At 38.7% G+C, this 17,588-nt stretch overlaps 1 protein-coding gene across 7 annotated transcripts in view; it reads right to left on the minus strand.

The window, feature by feature from the left end:
• The window catches only part of apold1b (apolipoprotein L domain containing 1b), a 23,514-nt gene extending 8,394 nt beyond the window's left edge, over nt 1-15,120 (minus strand). The window contains exons 1-19 of one of the 7 annotated variants that reach the window (XM_050067758.1): nt 14,834-15,120; nt 14,101-14,173; nt 13,920-14,015; nt 13,729-13,788; nt 13,584-13,649; nt 11,830-11,889; nt 10,799-10,864; nt 9,068-9,127; nt 8,922-8,987; nt 7,086-7,145; nt 6,934-6,993; nt 6,605-6,667; nt 6,399-6,476; nt 4,665-4,724; nt 4,422-4,487; nt 4,233-4,304; nt 3,495-3,572; nt 2,276-2,329; nt 2,119-2,151 (exon numbers count right to left, since the gene is read on the minus strand). In XM_050067758.1, coding sequence (XP_049923715.1) covers nt 2,119-2,151; nt 2,276-2,329; nt 3,495-3,572; nt 4,233-4,304; nt 4,422-4,487; nt 4,665-4,724; nt 6,399-6,476; nt 6,605-6,667; nt 6,934-6,993; nt 7,086-7,145; nt 8,922-8,987; nt 9,068-9,127; nt 10,799-10,864; nt 11,830-11,889; nt 13,584-13,649; nt 13,729-13,788; nt 13,920-14,015; nt 14,101-14,172 — 1,170 coding nt within the window. In that variant the 5' untranslated portion in view covers nt 14,173; nt 14,834-15,120. The remainder of the gene's footprint in view (nt 1-2,118; nt 2,152-2,275; nt 2,330-3,494; nt 3,573-4,232; nt 4,305-4,421; nt 4,488-4,664; nt 4,725-6,398; nt 6,477-6,604; nt 6,668-6,933; nt 6,994-7,085; nt 7,146-8,921; nt 8,988-9,067; nt 9,128-10,798; nt 10,865-11,829; nt 11,890-13,583; nt 13,650-13,728; nt 13,789-13,919; nt 14,016-14,100; nt 14,174-14,833) is intronic. The other 6 variants (XM_050067762.1, XM_050067761.1, XM_050067759.1 and 3 more) reach the window with 6 other exon arrangements.
• Nucleotides 15,121-17,588: the final 2,468 nt, after the last annotated feature.

A 17,588-nucleotide genomic window follows, 5' to 3' on the forward strand; every position in this document is an offset into this window, starting at 1 on the left:
TCATGATTTTGGACGACATACTATACTATGACTTATTTTCATGATTTTGGACGACATACTATACTGTGATGTTTTTCATGATTTTGGATGACATGCTATACTATGATGTTTTTTTCATGATTTAGGATGACATACTATACTATGACTTTTTTATGTGGTTTTAGAGTTTTTGGTCAGAGTTATTTGATGCTACAAAAAGGGAGCTTTAATGCCATGGATGAGTACTTCATGTGCCAATCGAGTGCACGTTCATATATTAATATATACTTACTACATATTGTGCCAGTTTACTTAAATTAATGTTATTGTAGCTATTATCATTATTGTCTGTCCTGCATCTCTCTCTGTCTCTCTTTATGTATCATTTTATCATATGGATCACCGTACAGGTATTATGTTGATCTGTTCTGTACGACATCTATTGCACGTCTGGAAGAGGGATCCCTCCTCAGTTGCTCTGCCTAAGGGTTTCTACCATTGTTTTTCCCTGTTTTTTGGGGGGAGTTTTTCCTTATCTGCTGTGAGGGTCCTAAGGACAGGGGGATGTCGTATACTGTAAAGCCCTCTGAGGCAAATTGTGATTTGCGATATTCGGCTTCATGAATAAAATTGAAATTGAAACAACACTGCTTGCAATCAGACGGATGAAAGAACTCCATACTGCGGAGATCACCACTGCGCAGACTCTGGCTCCAAATGATGTCACCATGGCAAGATAGCAGCGGGATGTTTTAGCTTCATTTTTGTACATTTGAAGAAAGCTGCAACATGTTGTCCATCTTCATATTAAGTCTATATTAAGGCTTTCTTTAAATTATGGCATATTATAGTATGTGTATTCAATGTTTTTTTTGCATTTTATTGCATACTATAGTATGATTTTTTTTATGACACTGCACAAGGACTCTTTATTATGACACATTATACTATGACTTTTTTGTGTCAAAAAATGCATTAAAGTCATAACAAAGGTCATCGTATGTTTTCGAAAATGTCAAAAATCTCATTGTATATTATTGAAACTGACAAAATAAAATAGTTGTTTATTTTAATTAACTTAATAATACTTAATAAATATAATAATACGAGCTTAGCCATGTTATCAGATACTTGTATTTTACAATTTCTTGGGCATATATGTTTAAATCATGTTTAATCTTAACCATCAATTTCTATTTTTCTTTAAAAATAAGATACACAGTACAAATTTATCAATTGGTGTCCCATCCATATAACCCTGAGCTGTTTATGTGCCACTTGTACTTTTGCCAGTTTCAATTAAGTCTTAAGTTAAAAGGAAATAACAATATTGTGGCTCTGTGTACCTACACATCAACTACATTAAGTTAAATGTGAAGCTATAACAGACGAAGCAGGATGGCTACAGTACAGAGTGATGCAACAGATGTTATACAGTGTGTCTTTTGTTGTTCTTTAAAAGCCATTATGACAAGCAGGTTACATTTCATTCAAGTATGCTGATCTGTCATTTCTGCTAAGAGTTGCCACAGGCACAGAGTGCTCTCATGTTCTTGCCAGCAGGAAATAAAACAGATATGGGAAACTGTGCAGGGGAATTCACCCGCTGAGCCACATAGTGTTATGTGATGATGAGGTTTATATAGGACAAAATAATTCTGTGAGAAGAAACCATAGGCCAGAATTTTAATTTTAGAAACATTTTAATCTGAATATATTCTGACACAGGGCCCTAATACATGGGCAAATAAAGGCTATCCTTTTACCACACACCCTTTATAAAAATATTATCATGCCGTGTTAATAGAAGGCGCTGCACTGTATGTTGAGCTTTCAATTTTTTATTTACATATGTGACATAATGCTGCGCTAAATGATTTGCATGTGAGTATGTGTGTGCTCGACACCAACAGTAATTTGCACCGTGGGAAAAGCAGCTATAGAGCAGCTCAGCTGGAGCATTAGGTTTATCTCCTACTGCACTTTGCTTTTCTTCAATAAATCTGGATCCATTATGCACCACAGCTGTATTTATTGTCGGTTTTATTTAATTGTATTCTATTAAAATTGGTCCTATTTTTTACTTTTACTTGTTTATTTGAAAGGTGTGTTACACATGAAGCAGCGTCGGCTACTCACCTGGGGCGGTGCCTCTGTGTCAGATGAGGAGCCCTGTGGAGCACAAAACAAAAGCAAAATTGGACTATGGAAAATAATACTTTCAATGCAATACATTTTAATTGTACAATGGAAAGAAAATATAAAATTTTGGAATTTAGCATATGATTAATAGTACCTTTGATCCGGACCCCAACAACGCAGTGGGCAGGATCCTCTTTATTCTGAAAGTCTAGAAAAGAAATAAATAACAAATATTTTGAGATCTTCACAGACACCTACAGTGAACGGGCAACTGCAGAAGTATTAATACAAAAAATTAGGATTAATCTTGACACAAGTGTTAGTGATCAGACAGTACTGTACACATAGATCGCTTTAAGTAGCATTTTTACTTCACGTTAAGTCGACATAATCTGAATGTAACCTGACCAAGGTCCCTGTTTTTACATACCTTGTTTATTTATGTTATTATTATTATTATTATTATTATTATTATTTTTATCACCATTATTTTCATTTTATTAGTTTTTTTCTCATCTTGTTTATTGCTGCAGGTATTTAATAATTATATTCAATTTTTTTAATTTTGTTTATTTATTTAAAAATGTATTTACTTATTTGATTTATTATTAATATTTTGCTCAGAAACTACCTTGGTTCTTTTTTTTAATGTTATTATTATTTTTTGTTTTTTGTAGTTATTTAGGGGTTTTGGGTCTTATTTATTATTATTATTATTATTATTATTATTATTATTATTATCATTATTATCATCATCATCATTATAATTATTAATAATATTGGATATTATTAGTCACTTTTTATTTATTTTTTTAAATTTTGTTTATATATTTATTCCTTCTCTTGTTCCAGGGTTAGAAAATAGGTCAATTTTTCTTTCTGAAGTTCCAACAACCGCAAAATTTGTGAAACATGTGGACACATATGGATGAGATGCAACTATGTATATTTGATTTGTTGTTAATATTTTGCTAAGAAACTAAATAAAAGTTTGATTTAAAAAAAAACAAAAAACAAAACAAAACAAAACATACCTTGGTTCTTTTTTTTGTTATTAGTTTTTTGTAGTTATTTGGGTTTTTTGGGGGTCTTATTTATTTCTGCCTGTATTTATTATTATTATTATTATTATTATTATTTGTTTATTTATTTATTTATTCCTTATCTTGTTCCATCACAGGTCATCCTAAGCTAGCCGGAGTGGGGAGGGAAGGGTTATAGAATAGTCCAACTTTTTAATTTTTCAACAACAAAATCTGTGAAACACATGGACAAATACGGATGAGAAACAGCTGTATATATTTGATTTATTATTAATATTTTGCAAAGAAACTTAATATAAATGTCAAAAAAAAAAAAAAAAAAAAACATACCATGGTTCTTCTCTTCGGTGCTACTGCTGGCTTGCTTTCCACCTCACAGCTGACGTCAGCATCAGTGTACCAAATAGTCTGTGAAGAGGTTGTAGTTCATTTAACTGCAGTTTGACTCAGAGTCAGTGCACATGATGCCTCACACTGAATATTGCATTTCAAAAAGATCACAAACGAGGGTTTATGCAAACTGAGGCTTTGTGTCAGGATCCTGTGATAAAAGCTAAAAGCTCGATCGTGTTGTTTTTCATGATTATAGGTGTTGAAGTTTTAATGCGTTTGATTCACTGTTGTCATATTCTCGTAATGACTCAAAGATCACCTAAATGAGCCTTTTATGATTCACTTTGTTATCATCAGACTTCATCAGTCCGGGAAGGATGAGATTAGATACTTCTATTTGTGTTTTTCTAGAACCTTTTGGCCATGTGCCTGGTGTCTGATTAACAACCGGCATGGATACAATCAATCACTGTCTCCTTGTGGTAAGTTCGTACGTCACAAGCTTCTCTTGAAAGATGCTTTGCGTTTTTCTGGCTAGACGACATGTTTTCATAGTGACTTGCGGGTGCGATCGGCTCCTTTATGCCGCGGTAAACACATTAAACACAATAGCTGAAGTGTCAGACACTGTTCATACCTGTGGTTAAGATGCACCTGCTGCAGATCATGTTCGGTTTAATAAAGAGCATTTGAAAAGTAAATTCAGGACATTAAGATTTGTGCTTTGTGTCTTACGCGTCTCTCGATGGCGCTGTCATCGATGCTGTCAGAGCTGGAGGAGTGCTCGCTGTGGACAGCTTGGTTCTCCTGATGAAAGATAGAAATCTTAAGAGCAGTCGGGTCTTAAAGTGTAAAAAGGGTCACCCCTGAAATCATTTCAACTTCTTCATTATTTCCAACAATGACTGTGACCATAACCAGTACCTGCGTCTTCAGTGAAGAAGCTGTATTTGGAACCGCAGAGTCCGTCTGACATTCCTTGCCTGGCGTCTGTATCACAACAAACAGTGGGTGAAACTTAACCAACCAGCTGGTGTTTGTCCATCAAAATAAGTCCAACTTAGACTAAACTGCCTTCATTTAACTAGTAATCTCCCCTATATCAGGTATTTCTAAACAAACGTAACATCTAATATCAAAAGTTGACAGAGTTAAGAGGATCAGTACCTGTGTGTGAGACTTAAAGGGGTTTACTTTCTGCATCATCCCTTTGAACCCCCCACGGTTCTAAGACAAAGACAAAAAGCAGTGAATCAACACATGTATTCATCACATTAACCACATTAAATAATCACTATGGGTAATGTTCAGGTGGTGGACCAAAAACAAAAAACAGTAAATGGAAAAAGACTCAAAAGTTGAAACCACTCTGAGGTGTCAAATTCTCTTCTTTGGCGCCATCTTGTGGAGATAGCAAGAATAACACCGCTGCTCTGTACACCAGTGATACTTTGCATACTTTGTCTTTTTACTTTAAGTAGGTGCTGCAGCTGCCCTTAAAAAGTACGTACTGTCAAATGCAGTATGCACACAATCAGGACATACTTGCACATTACGTCACACCCTAATCTTTGACCCTCTTACTCATATATTCGTTTCCATAGAGATAAAACAAAAGGCCATTCACCAAGCTCGCCAGAGATGGAGGTCAACTTGGGAGCTTGGGAGTTGTTACTTTGCAATAAGTATTAACTGCATACCTTGTAGATCCTAACATATTGTATTCATGACAGTAAAATTACAGAGGCTACACATTTCTCTGCCATTGTTATTTAATGCTTATTAGGGGCCGGGCAGGCAGTCCTGCCAGGACCCTCTTGTTTTCCTGCTCGTTCTTTCTTCTTCTTCCGAGGAAATCATACTTCCCATGTGTGAAAAATCACCAAACTTTGCACAAAGGTCCAGTCCTATGCCAGATTTGCTCAGTTGCAAACACAAGTCAATAGTCCTGATGGTGGCGCTACAGCAAGCGTCTAAAACTCAAAACTTTGAAAGCTCACAACAAATTGACTGTATGTGCTACAGCTTCGCAGCTTTCACCAAACTGTAGCCCCAATACTGAAGAAACATTTGTACATTTAAACCTATTGCAAATTATGAAGACCATCACTCTGTTTTTGTTTCAAAAACTGTAAAACTTATTAAACATATCTCCTCCCACAATTTTTGCTGAATTGACACCAAACTTGCTACAGAGCATCTTCAGACTCTCCTCCACAAATTGTCCTCACAGATTTTTGATTTATCAAAAATTGAGCCTACAGTGCATCAAGATGTTTGACTGTAAACATGTAACGTATCGTCCACTGCGATTGTGGGTCATAATAACCATAAAGGCATGCTGGCTTGCAGACTGGACCGGATGTTGTAGAACACCCTAGTATTTTTGGCATATTGCATTTGACCGACTATGTATTGAGACATACTAAATCTTTTCTGGCATACTATGTAGCATGGTAGTATGGGGACTGGAACACATGGTTAACTTACAGCCACTGGGCCAAATGTCGCCCACGTTAGGGTGCCAGGTCTCCTGCTGACTATTATAATTTACAATAACAATAAGCTGATTCACACTGGGAGTTTTTTTGTTCTCTGAATGTAAATACAGTGACAGAGGTGCAGGCTCACATCCTAGAAACGACTGTGCACACCTGACCTGCTGCGACTGGATTTGCTCCTTGGAAAAGATGAGTGAGGACGGCAAACACTTAAGTGTGTGTGGGTCTCCTTACTGACTGCTTAATTTCACAGGTCTACCAAGATAGAAAATAAATTGGGGACTAGGGGTGGGCGACATGGCCGTAAAATAATTTTGCGATAACGATATTCTTGACAATATGACGAACTAATTAAAATAATATATATTAATTTCCATTCTTTCAGTGATCACAGATCTACCTGCTTCTCCGGCACGTTGTTATTGTCGGATAAGCTTCCGCTGCTGGAGGAGAGGTCACCGTGTAGAGGCTGGGTATCCTGGAAAGACCAGAGACAAGGCGAACAAAAAGATGAGAAGAAGCTGATGTATAGCGAGCAGTTCATAAGAATTTTCTCTCTTCCAAACACACATGTAGTGCCATCATCATCAGTATTATAAGTGGTACCTTCGGCTGTGAGGATTTGAACGGGTTGACTTTGTGCATCACTCCTTTAAACATACCGGGGTTCTGAAACACAATGCATCAGTATACACACTGAAACTTAGAAGAGGCCATTACAAGGGGCATATTTACTATTTTTTTTGTTTATCTCCAACTAATTGACATGTAAAGTATGTACAGGAGTTAAATCTGACTTTTTCTGTATTTCAGAAATATCAATGCAAGTAAAAACCAGAGCTGTGTTTCAAATTAAAAGGCTAAAAACATGTTTAATTGGCCACATAAATTGGGGTGTGAGTACATGAAGGTGACTCTGGATAAGGGAAATTCACCTGATTAGAGTCTGAGACTTTTCCCTGTTCCAGTGACTCTGAAGATGATGCTTTGGAGACCTGCATGAGACAACCAGTTGAGTGGACGCCTTATTGTCTGACAGAGCATCGCCACCACTACAACTGTAACATGCACACAATGCTGTGGTTACCTGGGAGGTAGACTTGAACGGGTTGACCTTCTGCATGACCCCTTTAAACACACCCGGGTTCTGAAACACAAGTGTCAAACATTTCAGAAACCGGTGCACTCAACTAGCAACACATTGTAGCTGTATTAAAAGAACTGGTAACACTTTACTTGAAGGTATCTACATAAGGGTGACATGACATTTTCATGAACTTGTCATAAACATTATGAACATGTCATAAACGTTTATGACTGTCATTAAGTCTCATTCTGTTTTTGTAATGACAAGCTGACATTGTTTGGGTTGTCTTGGTTATGACAACTTGACATTAATCAAAGTGACATTACCAGAAGTTGTCTTTGTCATGACAAGTTGACATTAAATTTGTTTGGGATGTCCTTATAATGACAACTTGACATTAACAAGAAATGCACCTCTCACAATAAGGACATCACAAACAAATTTAATGTCAGCTGTTATGACAAGCAGTCATAAACGTTTATGACATGTACATAATGTTTATGACAGGTTCATGACAGTGTCATGTCATAGTTATGACAGTGTCATGTCACCCTTATGCAGATACCTTCAAGTAAAGTGTTACCAAAGAATTTACAGCTGTGGCACTGATTGAAGGCAGGCAATCACAAACAGCTTCGAAGCGTCATGGTTTATACCTAACAATTCACAGGATGCACACAATGTTCACTTATAGTATATAATGAGACATTATGGTTGCCAGGTTACTTTCTGCAGTGATTCAACATTCAACATTTCAAATGAAAATGCTTATAACATCTACTGTTGTCTCGTGTTTGTCTGAGTAAAAGAAGAAAAGTGACAATCTTAGCTTAGAAGTGTCTAGATGAAAAAAATAAATAAAAATAAAATACACAATCTTGACACTTTATGTTTAAACACAGATGAGTCAGGGTCACTCCTCAAAGCTCCAGTGTGTCGGATGTAGAGGGATATATTGGCAGAAATGGAATATAATATAATAAATATGTTTTCTTTAGTGTACGAATAATAAACTTAAAATAAGAATAGTTGAGAATGAGCCTTTTAGATCTACACAGGGAGCGGGTCCGCCTTTTTTCTACAGTAGCCTTGAACAAACAAAACTAAACACTGGCTCTAGATAAGCCCCGTTTCAACAGCGCAGTACGGTTCAGTTCAGTTCAGTTTAGTTCAGTTTGGAACGCTTTTTTCTGTTTCCACTATGAAAAGTCGTGGATGGTACCAATGGAACCGTTCCGTACCGTCCCCATTTTTGGTCCCCCCTCTGTTTTTATATGACATACACTTTTAGTGATGAGTGGATCTACAAGGGTTTATATATATATATATATATTAATTTTGGCCGGGTTATGTGACAGAATATATTCTCATCCTCACTCAAAGTGTACTTTGGTAACTTTTGGTTCCAGAGGTACCATACTGAAACTGTTTGGTGGAAACGTTGCTATAGGGCCAATCGCACTATGTCGGCCACCATGGTTAGCTGCTCCTCCATGAAGAGTGTGTCAGGAAGACAGATTTTTTTTTAACATGAAATTGCTTTTTTCAGTGGTTTTACCTGACCTTGGTCTGTTTGTTTTGGACAGGAAGAGACTTCTATAGATAATCCAGCTCCCAATAAAAACCACCTGCAAAATCAACTCTGAGGGAATTCTAAGCAGAAGTTTCAGCTGGTTGTAATATGCAATCCTCACCACTAGATGCCACTAAATCCCCCTACATAAGTGATATAAGTAAAGGAAAAAGTACTCTCACTGTAGAACTAATTTTCCCCAATCATGCAGGTCACCCACCTGTCCTGCACATTAAAGGAAGTTATGTTAGAGTTCTTCTCACCTGTGTGGAGTCTGTTTCCTGTTCGAGTGACTCTGAGGAAGCAGCTTTGCTGACTGTGGAGGGAGCCTGAATGCAGAAGGAAAGTTTAATCACATCAGTTTACGTCAAGTAGTCAAGATTATGACAATTACTGTTTAATGTTTTACCTGGGAGGAAGACTTGAATGGGTTGACCTTATGCATGACTCCTCTGAATACACCAGGGTTCTGAAATAAAAGGTTCAGATATTTCATACATTGATGCACTCAACTTACGATACACTGTAGCTGCAGGGGCTGAATTCTGATGTCAAAAGGAGTGGGGCGCAGTTAGTACAGGCACAAAAATATCTATGCAAGTGACCAGAGCATCAACTAGAAGTTGAGAGAAGCTGAACTTTATGCAAATGAGCAGCGCCGCCGCCAAAGCAGCAGCCAATTGCAGACCAGGACTCTCAAGGCGAGGCCGGGCAAAATTGAAAGAGAAGACAAACATGGAGGAGAAACTTATCAGCACAGTCTGGGCTCTCCCGGAGCTGTACCAGCTGGCGAAATTCCCCGTGAAGTTGCCGGGTTTGCAGGACTCTGTGGACCCAGACAGCCCGACGGATGTCCTCAGCCCTGCCTTTCCTCAGCAAATACGCCAATGCAATACAAAGGAGGCTTCTGAAAGGGTGATTAATGAGCTCCCACTTATTTACCACCAATTATATTTCTCAGTGGTCCTACGTGCCAACAGGAGGGTAAAATCATAATAATAAAAGACTCATAAAGGCTATATGGCTGTGTTTATTAGCGTTATTTCAATTGTGCAATAAAAGTCATGGATAATACATAGTGAAGACATAAATGATATATTTGTTCATCCTTGTAAAGTGCACAGCCGGTCAGCCTAGATGGACACATCTGCAGCGCCTGGCTCCGCCCCTTTGGCCGCTGCAAGCGCCTGCTGGAGCTGACAGTGAGCGATGTCAGAGCGACCAGAGCGCCTGCAGGCGACTATGAAACTTTGGTGGGAATGCACAGTTAAAGCAAAATGACTATCAAAATATGTACGCATTATAAAACTAGAGCCTGGAGGCTTTTAAACACAAAGTTTTCATAGACGACAACTACACATAGTGACGTTTTTAAAAGAAAGTTACCGTAAAGCTTCAGTTAGTAGCCTGGGCTATTATTTGCTTAAGTGACTCAACTCAACAGGCTTATATTTGGGACAGGCCTTTAATTCCTTTTACACAAAACTGTTGCTCAGCAAAGATGGGAAACACAATCACGTTTATTTAAGCCAGTATGAATATTACCTGGATAAAATTAGCACCACCACTTTATCCTGTCAAAACAATCCTCACAACTTGGATTCATTTTTATGAAAAACCCTTTTGATTCTTTCAATCTGAGGACCCTTACAGAATAAAGCAATATGGACACATAATTTGAGGTGGCCAACAACCTGGTTTTATACGTCTTCTTTAAAAAAAAAAAAAAAAAAAAAAGAACTGCTTGGCAACCAGACCAGAGGCCTGTACTATGAAGCCAGTTCAACTTACCCAGGATATCTTTTCATCATCTGGTCTGACTAACCCTAACATTGGCCATCTGCATAACCGGTACTACAAAGCTGGTTATCAACCAGTTCAGTCAACTCTGGGTTTTCCTATCCAGCCACGAGCACATTCATGTGAAAGAGGCGGGGCTGTTAATTACAAGTGACATCATCAGAACCATGAATGAAGTAGGCTGCTTCATATCATACGAAAAGGTACCCAACGTGTCTGTGACTGCCAGACAATAAAATGTCAAAGACGTGGGATGTAAACTTAATCTGGAATCTTAAAACAGAAAACGCAGAAACATTGAAAATTGTTATAAAGTTGTATATATCAGAGTTCTTCTCACCTGTGTGGAGTCTGTTTCCTGTTCAAGTGACTCTGAGGAAGCAGCTTTGCTGACTGTGGAGGGAGCCTGAATACAGAAGGAAAGTTTAATCATATTAGTTCGCATTACAGGAATACTTAATTACCTGAAGGATTATTTGTATGTCAGTTACTCTCCCTGTGTTACATTAAATTTGGATGGAAAGCTTCTTTTTCTTATGGTGAACAAAGAATCCATAAAAGCAAACATTCGTGATGAACTGATGTCACAGGGGTCCACGTTTAACAACAGCAAAACTACATCAAAACATCTGTCTAGGAACTCTCACACAACTCATGCAGTATAATCCAAGTCTCGTTTATCCAATCATATGCTCTGCACTTCCCAAACACATGCGCACTCAACTGTTTAAAACACTTCAGGTTGCACACCTGCGCTGTTTATGCTTAAGTTTTTCTAAATATCATTATGTATATTATATATGAGACTGAACGAGTCAGGGCTGGGTGATCAGGAGAAAATCAAATATCATATTTTTGACCAAATACCTCAGTACTGATATTGTAGGGGTGACTGTTGGTGCTTTCACAGAATATTTTCACAATGAGATTTCTGATAAATAATCACCAATAATGTGGATATGATGACTGAGTGAGTAAAGGCAAATAACAGAACAGCTAGAACAGTCTGGTAAGTTCAGAAAAAATTACATCACATTGCCCAAAGGCCGAAACATCATCCGAGTGTGCGACACTTGATTTCTATGATCAAGTCCACCAGTGATCAGCACCTCGTTGTAATTCTTGGTGTGCGTTACTTTTAGATTTTGGGTGCAGCCTTTAAAACCAGGAAAATACTTGCATTTTTACAATTTCCAAAATCTAAGAGGATGTCTAGTCTCATATCAGGATATCTAGCACAGTCTATGATTTCAATTCACCTTCACCTTTTTTTGGATTCGTCATTCACCCTGACAACATGCAGGGAAAAAATTGTTTTCCTGTCAGTCGTCAAAATGATGACAATCACTGTTAAATGTTGTCATGTTTTACCTGGGAGGAAGACTTGAACAGGTTGACCTTATGCATGACCCCTCTGAACACACCAGGGTTCTGAAATACAAGGTTCAAATATTTCATACATTGACGCACTCAACTTACGAGATGTTGTAGCTGTATTAAAAGAATTTGAATGGGACGTGAAGTGAAGGCAGCATAATTTAAAAAAGCATCCACACTGTAGTTTGGCTGAAAAGACTACACTTGTCATTCTGTAGTTGTCATGGCATCCAGATGAGATTACAACCATTTCAGTGAGCCACAAAAATGCTTCTTTGTTAGCCGGATCAAAAATCTGATATCAATCTATTTGGGTTTTTACAGGATGCATGCAAATCAGGCTCGGCCCTCCTCCAGGACAACAGGAAGTGGAAATGCACCTGAGGCCATTCAGTAAACACCAGAGGAACAATATCTGCTATGTAACAGCTCAGCTAGCATTAGCTGCACTGTTAAACTAAAGAATCAATTGTAGTTATGACTGGGGTTGCACAATATGCACACAAAAAAAAAATTACATTGCAATTATTTTGACCGATTTTGCAGTTGCGATACCAGACATGCTTTTAATGGGAAATGGCAATCTTTGAATTTCATGCTGGGGTCTGTGCCAATCAAGCGTGTTCCCTGACATCTGGAACAGGGGTTAGCAACCTTTAATATCAAAAGAGCCATTTTTGGCCTAAATGAGGTTTTTTTAGTCTGTCTGGAGCTGCAATGCATATTTGTGCCTTCTAATAAAGGTGACACAGCCTATTAAGTCTAAATTAGCCTGTCATCATTACTAAAGCGGGATTTATACTTGTGCGTTAGCTCTATGCAGAGCCTGCGTCATAGCCTACTCACGTCGCCTACGCTGTTGTGATCATTTAGATTTGTACGGTGGTGTGTCTGTGTCACTCTGCAGTTACACCTCCAAAACACTAGTCCGCGTCAGGGTTTAATTGATTCAAAACACACCAAAAACACACATTAATCATGACTTAATGGCGACAATACACAGTACACGCAGCACTTGTCTTTATCTGGACACATTTTCCCCACAAATACAACATGCTAATGTTTTTAGCACAAGCCTATGGCATTTTACATTGTATAAATTAGCCTGGTGGCTAGCGGACTTTTCCTCTACTCATATGAAGCCAGGGACAACAGCAACATTTAACAAAGGTAACGTTACAAAATTCGGCTTCATTACAACTCACAGGGTTCACTGACAAAACAACTGTCTTATACTAAACACGTTTTCCAAACAAATACAACATGCTAATGTTATTAGCACAAGCTTATAGCATTTTACATTCTATAAATTAGCCTAGCAAGGAGTGGAGATTTCCTCTGCTCATATGAAGCCAGGATAAATCACACATTTCCTCTGCTCATATGAAGCCAGGATAAATCACACACGAGACTTAAAACGTATTTTTGTGGAGGCTTTGTTGTCTTCACAATTTATTGTTTCTTATCTGTGAAATTCAAGTAAATTAAAGTTTTGTTTCCACTGAGGGAAATGGTTTCAGCTTACACAAACAGACAGGAGGTCTGCGTTGCCACGACGTGTAGTTACATTTCTGGGGAGGTGCACGTCAGGCTACAGCGTAGATTAAAGCGTTGATTCAACGCATAAGTAAATATCACAATGTGAATTTTTCATATGATATTAAAAACTATGCTGGCATTATCATGAAGGAGATGATATGGCACACCCCTCCTGCGCAGTAACGGAAGTTATATTTGAGTCTTCTCACCTGTGTGGAGTCTGTTTCCTGTTCAAGTGACTCTGATGAAGGAGCTTTGCTGACTGTGGAGGGAGCCTGAACACAGAAGGAAAGTTTGATTATATTTTACATCAAACAGTGAAAACAATTACTGTTTGATGTCGACATGTTTTACCTGGGAGGCAGACTTGAAGGGGTTGACCTTCTGCATGACTCCCTTCACCCCTCTCCTATGCTGTTTATACAAACACAGATTAATTATGACAAAATAAACATTAGTGAATTCCCAAACCAGAGAAATAGTTGAGGTCAAGCGTGTCAAAATGGCTGAGAACACTTTATAAATGTGTGACTGTCTGTTCCTACCTTGGTCTTTGGGTCAAGCTCTCTTGTGACCTCAGCGTTGGCGGTCGTTTCTGAGTCCTGTGTGTTCAGGCTGTGCTCTGTGGGGTTGTCTAGATCCTGGGGATGAATGAAGGCCTTAATTAATGGATCAAACACATGTAAACACAAAGCATCCCACTAACCTCCACCACACACTCCATACCTCCTCGCTAGGTCTGGGTGGGACCACTGGAGTTGGGGCTGTTGAGCCTTTATGTCTTCTGAACATATTCATACTGAAACAAATAGGATTTGAAATATTAGTGATGAGGCAAACATGGCTCACATGGGTCATGCTGTTTTTTAGCACAATAGTACTATTGTACTGATCAGCTGCCAAGGTCGTAGCTACCCTTTTTTCTCTGAATGGACCCACACACCAAACTCCGTTCGAAGATTTGACAATTAAAGGTTTTATGTGTAACTGGTGAACTTGGGTAACCTTTTAAGTATGAGTTAACTGCTTTTGTGAAAACTTAGGTTCTAAAGATAAATTCGGCTACATCAGGTCCAAAATAAAGCGCATGTTTTGGGAGTATTTCAACTTTATGTAGGTCACACCACGGCTAGCGCCCGCCCACACGTTGAGAAAACTGGTGTGAAATCTGAGCAAACTGTTAAAGGAAGTTTGGTAGAAGTGACGCTTTGGTAAATATGAACTCGCCGAATTGAAACGTGTTAAGACGAGTGGTGTACAGTGTCAAAATCGCTTTCTCTACCGTGTAACTTATCGAAAAGGTAGCAAACCTTTAAATTAGCCCAACTTTGAACGGAGTCTGGCACACGGCGTTCTCACACAAAACAACGTCACATGTACCACGACAGCGCATCGCACAGAGGAATGTTTGACAACACAAAACTCCAGCAACAACACAATGACAATGCAGGGTGCCTACCTCAGTGTTGTGACGGGAAAACAAAATGCTAAAAAAAAAAAGCTGCGTTGCAGGGCAACGACAAAAAGAAAGGAGTTTTAAAAGTTGTACAACACGGTCCTTCTCTTCCCCTTCCTAACGCGGAGACGTCAGACCGGTTTGACCACACCTGAGGCGGACCTCACCGGCGTTGGATTACTGCCGATAATATGCTGCTCTGATTTCAGGGACAGTTTCAGTGTTAAAGGCGAACAATTCAGGGATGGCCGGATGCTCCACACACCCATAAAGTTGTCAAGAGTTGGAGAAAAGAGCGCATGTCAGAGTCCTGATTCAGATCACCTGTCACCTGTGCGGGGGCGTGGCCTCTTGGCTTCATCTTAAAATAAACACCGCAGGCTATAAAATCAAGTTCTAAGAAAGCTGTGGGGGGGATTTCAAACCACAAAAAATAATAATAAAAAAAAATTAAAAATGGGCCCAAGCTAGTTTGTACTGGTCCTAACACCCTCCTGCATCATATATTAAAAGCATACCTTCATGAATTTAGTGGAACATTATTTTTTCAAGATCAAAAGCAAATCAACATTTTACAATTACATGGCCTGAGTGAAATGATGTTAATATTGGAGGGTCCATGTACACTTATTCAACATATTTGGTGTCTTTTCCTAAGTTTCTGGGGTCAGTCTTCTCTTCTTTTGTTTTCCCAAATTGTCCACTTACACTTTGTGCCACACTGCTCCTATAGGTGCATCTAAACTGGGTATAAAGTCTGTATATGTTTATTATCTATGGTGTCATCATTTGGTGTAAGTTGAGGAGGTGAAGGGTTGGGTTGATGTGGAGATACAGAGTGCGTGTGAGCTGGCAGGTAGTGATGGCCAAATGAAGCCTCATGAACCACTTTCTTTATTTTCTCACCCCACCAGATGGCGCTCTTGGTTTAAAGATAAAGGCTGAAGGACTGGCAATGAAGTGGGCTTTCAAACCTTTGTTGAACAGACAGCGCCATCTGGTGGCTTCAGAAAATAAAGACAGTGGTTCATGAGGCCTCATTTGGCCATCACTAGTAATATGCTTTATAGCCTAATTTTTCTCACTTTTTTGACATTGATTGGATGGGGAAAAATCATTTTGGGGTAAGGGTACTCCCTACGTGCATAGGTCATATCTGATGGTTATATGTGAAGGAACATGCTAAAAAAACGTAGATTAGACATAAAATTATATGAAAATATCATGTTCAGAGGCAGATATGCACTTCCTTGTGTGATGCTGTGATACAATGGCCCCAAATTTTGAGCCCTGAATTTACCTTGATCCACTAAATATATGATGGTATACCTTAAATATGTTATTTGATGTCCCAGGAGATCACAGAAAAACTTGAATGATTACTATTGTAATTTTCCATGGGTCAAACCACAGATTGACTGGGATGTTTGTGTACACCTAATGATGACAAGACAGAGATATGGATCATAGGACAACATAGTGCAAACGCTCACATATCAAACAGATCTTGGTTCTCTGCCCCACTCAATAACTCTACACTGCAGGAATCTCAGTGTCATTTTTGATCAAACCCTCAGTTTGGAAAAACATGTAGAGTCAGTAATTTAATCTCAGAAACATCTCCAGGATCAGGTCGTTCTTTCCAACAAACATCTGGAAACTGTTATTCACGCATTCATAACCAGTCAATTAGATTATTTCAATTCCTCGCTCTCTGGCATCAGTAAAAAATCCCTCTCCCACCTCCAGCTCATCTGCCGCCAAAATCTTGACACGGATGAGATAACATGACCACATCGAACCAATCCTGGCTTCCCTACACTGGCTACCTCTTTTTTATTGATTACTTACAAAGCCCTGAGACACCTTGCTCCAAGTTATATAACAGATCTTTTAACGCCCTATGTTCCCTCTTGTACCCTGAGATCCTCAGATGCATCTTTTCTTGTTGTCCCCAGTAGTGACGGCCAAATGAAGCCTCATGAACCACTGTCTTTATTTTCTGACTCCACCACATGGTTTAAAGATAAAGGCTGAAGGACTTGCAATGCAGTGTGCTTTCAAACCTTTGTTGAACAGACAGCGCCATCTAGTGGCTTCAGAAAATAAAAACAGTGGTTCATGAGGCCTCATTTGGCTATCACTAGCCCAGGTCTAGATTAATGCACAAAGGTGACAGAGCCTTTGCAGTCGGAGCTCCTTGAGTTTGGAGTGGCCTGCCTGAGGAGATCATTGTGTGTTTTACTCCGTTATGTGAATTCTGTTTTTATCACTTCTATCTTGTTTTATTTGCTTTGACTTGTATTCGCTTTTGTAAATATTTGTAACTGTGTTTTGAAAGGTGCTTTATAAATAAAGTTTATCATTATTGTTATTATTATTCAGCAGTAATTACATTTTCCAACTGAGAATTCAGTAGGGTATATGTTCCTAAATATTACAGTACATATTTGCTTTCATAATAAAGAGCTTTTAAAATTGACAACTGGATTTAGGGACTGTTCTTTATTTATCAGAGGAGGGGAGTATTTGGGGGGTGACTTCATTACCGTTTTGCACCACCCCCTCCCCATTCATTAATAGCGAACAGTCCCTTATAGCTTGGAATAGTCTAAACTACATGCCAAGAAGTGCAATACCGAGGTGCGTCTGCTCATTTTAAAGTGGCGTAAACAGCCTTTTCTCGTCTTTCCAGCTGTCACAAACAAACACGCAGTCGGGAGGGCTGGGAGCATCAACACCTGAGGTCAAAATCAAC

Source organism: Epinephelus moara, chromosome 17 (assembly GCF_006386435.1).
Source record: "Epinephelus moara isolate mb chromosome 17, YSFRI_EMoa_1.0, whole genome shotgun sequence".
Lineage (NCBI taxonomy): Eukaryota > Metazoa > Chordata > Actinopteri > Perciformes > Serranidae > Epinephelus > Epinephelus moara.